Source organism: Chaetodon trifascialis, chromosome 8 (assembly GCF_039877785.1).
Source record: "Chaetodon trifascialis isolate fChaTrf1 chromosome 8, fChaTrf1.hap1, whole genome shotgun sequence".
NCBI classification, from domain to species: Eukaryota; Metazoa; Chordata; class Actinopteri; order Chaetodontiformes; family Chaetodontidae; genus Chaetodon; species Chaetodon trifascialis.
Genome location: NC_092063.1, coordinates 14136167 through 14142166, shown reverse-complemented (window position 1 = coordinate 14142166; position 6000 = coordinate 14136167). Strand labels below are relative to the sequence as shown.

Sequence of the window (6000 nt, the reverse complement as noted above, 5' to 3'; positions counted from 1 at the left end):
CACTTGCAAGTTTCATGGATGTTGGTTTTGTTTAGGATCCAATTGTGCGCGCTTTTTCTGCACCGTCCCGTCAGACTGCCAGCCTCTCAGTGTTTCACGACCTCCTCATTTACAAATAAAGCCATGTCTACACGTGCACCCGTGCGCGCGCCGCCTCTGTTCCTCACCCATTTGTTGGGTGAAACTTTAAGCCACGAGCACGACACGCGCGTTTGGATGAGTTGATGGTGGGTGGGGCGCCTGAGGGAGGGGCTTATACGACTAAAGGCAAAAAACCCAGTCCGGTCGTGCCAGTTGGAGATGAAAGTTCCACGAGCACTGATGGCTATCTGAAGGAGCACGAGAGTTTGGCAAACTAGTGGACGCACGAAGAGAGGAAAGCAGCGGCTCTGGACTAATCTCTCAGTTGCTGAACTTTTTAAATTAGCCACATTTTTGTGTTATTTTTGCGTAGTGAGCGGAGTCCAAACAGGTGAGTTCACACACTTGTTCATTATCAGTCCAAGATTAAAAAAAAAAGAAGAGGAAAAAAAAGCATCTCTAGTGGATCTCATCAGTGAACAAAATTTAGGATGCTAAATTCTGCGCACTTGTGTTTAAGGAAAACAAACAAACAAACAAACAAACAAACAAACAAACAAACAAACAAACAAAAGAACAAAAACCCTAATTTCTAACATTTATAGTTGATTTCAATAAATCGAGATGAAGGTCTTATATGTGCAGCGGTCTTGTAATTGTGTTCAGTAGCATATAGTCCAGACACAGTTGCGTCTCTGAATTAATAAATTACAGTGAGCTGTCCCACTTTTACGCATTAGTGCACATTAATTAATTAACTAGGGCATTTCAAAACAATAGCAAATTATCTGTGGAGGTCTGCCTTTCACTTAAAAATTTTGCTTTGGTTCCTTTGAACTTTTGAGGATATGCAATTATGCTACAAGAACATGTACAATTTTAATAAAAAAAGAAGAGGAAGAAGAAGGAAAACAGCCGCAAAACGGTCTCAACAGTGGGCCAGTGTAGGCTGCTCGTCCACGTGTGTGTTGAGTTGTATGTTGCCTATTTAATCTTTGAGCTTTATATGCTGAGTAAATCCCATCGTGTCCCAGATTGACAGCGTCTCTGTAGCGGCTGCAGATCTAACAGCAGGAGACCATTCAGCCACCTCACTCTAAAAACAGCCATCTCTTCCTTGATATCAGAATATCCCAATATAAGATATTTTAAGAGCTCCAGGCTTTCTTTTAAATAGCTTTAGCCATCAGCTCTTGAGTAAGACGAGTGAGCTATCCACACTGCAGTGCTGAAATCAGTGCCCTCCCTCTGTTTTTCTTGGGACATGAGGTCTAGTTTCTCTCCCCACTCAATCACAGGACAATATTTTATCATTGCATTTACCCATTAGAGAGTAGCATCATCCTTTTACATTTACAGCTATTCAACTTTTGAGACTGTGTTTGTTGATTGACTGATTTTTTTGACATTGTGTTTCTTCAGATCAAAATGATGACCAAACCATTTGGGAAGAGCGGGGATGTGAGCGAGCTGGTGAGCTCCCTCGGCTGGCTGGAGGAGGAGGAGGAGGACGGCAGCTCTCAGGATGGAGAGGAAAGGGGGCACCATGGCCTGATTGTAGGGAGCCGCATCCACTCCTGCATGGAACTGGGCAGTGAGGATATGGAGGATATGGAGGAAGAAGAAGAAGATGAGGAGGAGATTGGACCAGATGGAGAAAATGCTCCCAAAAGGAGAGGCCCTAAAAAGAAGAAGATGACCAAAGCTAGACAGGAGAGGTTTCGTGCCCGGCGAGTCAAGGCCAACGCCAGAGAGCGGTCACGCATGCACGGGCTGAACGATGCCCTGGATAATCTGCGCAGAGTGATGCCCTGCTACTCCAAGACACAGAAGCTGTCAAAGATCGAGACTCTACGGCTGGCCCGCAATTACATCTGGGCTCTGTCAGAGGTGCTTGAGAGTGGCCAGTCCCCGGAGAGCCATGGCTTCGTGGAGATGCTGTGTAAAGGTCTGTCTCAGCCCACCAGTAACCTTGTGGCCGGCTGCTTGCAACTGGGACCCAGTCCGATGATGCTCAACAAGCTGGAGGACAAGTGTGGAGGCCCAGTTGGTGGTATGGGGGGTCAGGCTGGCCATCCCCTCAGCTACCCATCTCCAGGCCTTCCCAGCCCCCCCTATGGCTCCCTGGAGGCTTCCCACCTCCTCCATATGAAGGGATTCAAGGGGCCTATATATGACAACCCCTCCCCTAACGAGTGCAGCAGCGGCACCCCGCCATACGATGGGCCCCTCACTCCCCCTCTGAGCATCAGTGGCAACTTTGCCCTGAAGCAAGAGCCTTCTCCCCATGAGTCCGAGAGGAGCCACACATCGCATGCTGGCCACCATGCCCACTACCTCTCGTCCCATCATTACCCCACTTCCACGACTGGCGGCCTACCAGGGGGGCCTCAGGGTCATCCACTTTTTCAGGCTTCACGCTATGAGCTGCCCCTGGATATGGCCTTTGACTCCTTCGCTCCCTCTCACCTGATCACATCTCAGATGGGCACCATCTGAGATGTGAACACGAACAACTGAGAGGACCAGTGACTGACTCTGCTACGACACTGGTCCGGAGAGAAGCACTGCCCTTGAATAAACTGCTGTAAAAACTATGGCTGCGGTACTAACTGTATAGAGAAAATGGTTTCCATTTAAGTTGTCTAGTACTCTGGGAGAACACTGAATACTCAGAGAGACTCAACACCTCAACTCAATCTACCTGATAAAAACACGCACCCATGATTTTTAAAAGTTTATTTATTCTTTTTCTGTCATGATTATATGTTGATATTTGGATTACAATTTTCTCCGAAGAAATTGCCCCCTCAGATGTTGCAGTGATTGAACTTTGTTTTACCAAATCGTTAATGCTCAAGCAGCACACAGACAGGACTTCTGTGTAAGTGTAGGGACTGAACATAAACAGGAAAAAAAGTTTGTTAGAAGACCTGCATAGCAAAAGAAATTGATCAAAGAGTCATCCAACCTAAACTTAATTTGTGCACTGAGGCCTACAACCAATGTCTCCCTCACCATAAGAAAAAGCAATGCATTTATTTATATCTGTATTTAATATTTATTTTGATAACGTCTTGTCCTTTTTATATTTTTCTCAGCACAGTTTTTGTTTCACTGTCTTCTTGGTTTTTTGTCAGCCACTGGCAGCCGTACTGTATTTAAATTATTTATTTGAGGTCTTTCAGGTACTTGTTCATTTGGTGTCACAATTTTTGTCATACTGTACTGTTGTAAATATTTTGCTGTTTCGCACTTAATTGAATAAATATTCTTATATTATATGCTATTTCCATAGTAACAATGCAATGTGTTTTCATCTGCTATGCTGCCATCCTTTACTTAACATTAAGTCCAACACAGAGCTCATGTGTCCCAGTGTAGCTGAGGGTACGTATATGCAGCTCCAATCATTTTGTTTTTGATTTTGCATTTTCACATTGCACTTGGTGAAATTCCTGCATTGGCTGGAATATGTAACCTCTACTTTCAGGGATCACAAGTCACAGGAGTAATTTTGATTATTTTCTGCAAATTCAAAACAAAATCCAGATTAAGTAAATTAAATTCCAATCACTAATTATTTTTAACAACGTCAACTCACATATCACAATCTGAAAGTTCCCTTTGCACACATTCAGCACATTGTGCTTCAGGCATTTTACTGAATTAGCAGTATGTCAGCGATTATGTGCAGGTTTCTAAGAAGTAATCTCTCAGTACTTGAGGGCATATTGTTATCTATGAAAAAAAAAACCTCCATTAAACAAACGCAAAGAAAGAAACTGAGAATGGAATTTCACAGGAAAGAAAATGCTTGTTGAGTGGCTCTATTTCATTTTCCAATAACTCAGACAGGCACACAGATGTCAAAAACAATGAAAATGTGCAAGACGAACTTGGTGGAATAAATGAGTACTTTGTGGCCAGGCAGTAGAGATCTGTTGCAGGATGTGTGTGTGTGTGTGTGTGTGTGTGTGTGTGTGTGTGTGTGTGTGTGTGTGTGTGTGTGTGTGTGTGTGTGTGTGTGTGTGTGTGTGTGTGTGTGTGTGATGCTGTTCAGAGGCTTGCTCCTGGGTGTCTATCAGGTCAGGCAGCAGGCTGTTGTGGGCCATGGGAAAACAGCTCTCGGAAACAGGTGAATGTGTCACAGAGGCCTTTCTCCCGTTCGCTTTTTCTCTCCCACATGTCCCAATTTCACATCTAGCTCGTGCCAAAACACTGTGGGGCAACAGCTCATTTTTAAAGAATTCATCCACGTTAACTTAAATGGAGAAAAGCACCAGGTCTCTGTTAAGAGACACAGCATATGGATGTTTCAATTGAAGTGAGTGTAACCTCAACACACAGTTCATATCATAAAACCTTTGACATTTCAGCACAGAGGCAATAAAATATAAAGTATTCCGATGCCAAAATCCAAAGCAGCCCAAGCTGGCAAGGTTCCTAACATTTATATCATTCAACTAATGACAAAAGCCTCATTTTTGACCTTAACGTTTGTGTTGAAGGGCATGATGGCTCTTGAAATAGACAAAAAGCGGGGTGGCAGAGTGTGAAGATGGAGAGGTGAGAGCAAGAGGTGGTGTGTTCGAGTGTGTTTATCATTGTGGTCCTTTAGGCAATTGTAAGAAGGGGAAGGTGCCTCAGAGGCTGTTGTCCAAGAGGACTTCCCCCCTCTTCAGCTACCTCTCCAAAGGTTTGTCTTTTCCAGTCCTGGCAACAGTGGAGAAAGGGTGGAGGAGAAAAAGGGAACGATTGTTTTACTGGGCGCCACTGGTCCATTGTGAACGCAGCCTGTTCTTTCTCTTGACCTGTGACCTGTATTGTTGTGGGGCTTCTCGTTTGGGGAGGGCAGACAGCTGGGGGAACTGCGGGAGGGCTGACGGACAGCTGGGCCAATTTGGGGGGAGAGAGAGAGGGAGAGAGAGCAGAGAGTGAGGGCATGAGAGAGAGAGCGGGATGAGAGAGGGAAAGGGAAAGGGGAATTAGTGTGTCAGGGGAAAGAGGAGAAGAGGAAAGAGAAGGAGAGGGCAGGAAAGGTGACCGAGGTCCTTGCTCCTCATTCACAAGTTTGTCCTCCGTGCTCCTGCGTGTCAGCCTTGGCATAGGAATGACACATTGCTTTACACACAGGCAGACATTTGGCCTGTGAGAAAGTTCTGGCAGAGTTAGCTGGCGCACACCCTCTTTGTGTCTTTGCTGTTTTGTCACGAAAGAAAACGGTGGGGGGCAGGGTATGTGGATTATCCTCCTGAGTCCAAATACATGAGTGGGTGGATATGGAAATAATCCACGTAAATTAACTTTGGATACAAGATTACAAAACACAGAGATGCAGGACAGTTTTGGAAGACTGGGGCATGACGGTGGAGAGATAGTTTGATAGTTACATGGAACAATTTAGGAGGATATACAAAAGACATGCATGCTTATTGTCTTAAAATACTTTTTAGGTTTAGCATTTTGTTCAATAATAAACCTAATAAATTCAATATAGTTTATTGATGCGATGATGAACATTGATCATGTTAAAAAAAAAAAGAATTAATCCTGATTTAACTTTCAGTACAGGCAACAAAGGCAGATTGAGCATATAAAGTGCCTCTTATCTCTGATAAGGACATGAGGGGTGGAACAGGGCGCATTGTGCTTTGTGATGCCATCTTGGCCGAGACGGCCGGCAGCAGAGTGCGACCTGTAGCTCCGTCCCCTGGGAGAGTGAGGTCACGTCAGATATCAGCCCACAGAGAATTAATGGTACTGCACTCCAACTCTTTTGTCCTAAACTTCTATGGTCTTTGTGGTTTTCATTTTTGCACACATTATGCAGTACAAGCCAAAAACATGATCGCATGTTATTTTTGACAACATAAAATGCTAATTTCATTTTGACAGAGGAAACTGGAATCACTGACA

The 6000-nt window shown here is 44.4% G+C and overlaps 1 protein-coding gene across 1 annotated transcript; it reads left to right on the top strand.

Annotated features, from left to right (window-relative positions):
• The first annotated feature begins 307 nt into the window (after positions 1-307).
• Positions 308-3344, top strand: neurod4 (neuronal differentiation 4). Its single transcript, XM_070968683.1, has 2 exons — positions 308-472; positions 1504-3344. The coding sequence occupies exon 2, from the start codon at positions 1510-1512 to the stop codon at positions 2578-2580; it is 1071 nt and encodes a 356-aa protein (XP_070824784.1). The 5' UTR covers positions 308-472; positions 1504-1509; the 3' UTR covers positions 2581-3344.
• Positions 3345-6000: the final 2656 nt, after the last annotated feature.

What these genes read in the sequence shown, in the direction of transcription:
- neurod4 (XM_070968683.1), top strand. Translation starts at nt 1,510, where the DNA reads ATGATGACCAAACCATTTGGGAAGAGCGGGGATGTGAGCGAGCTGGTG.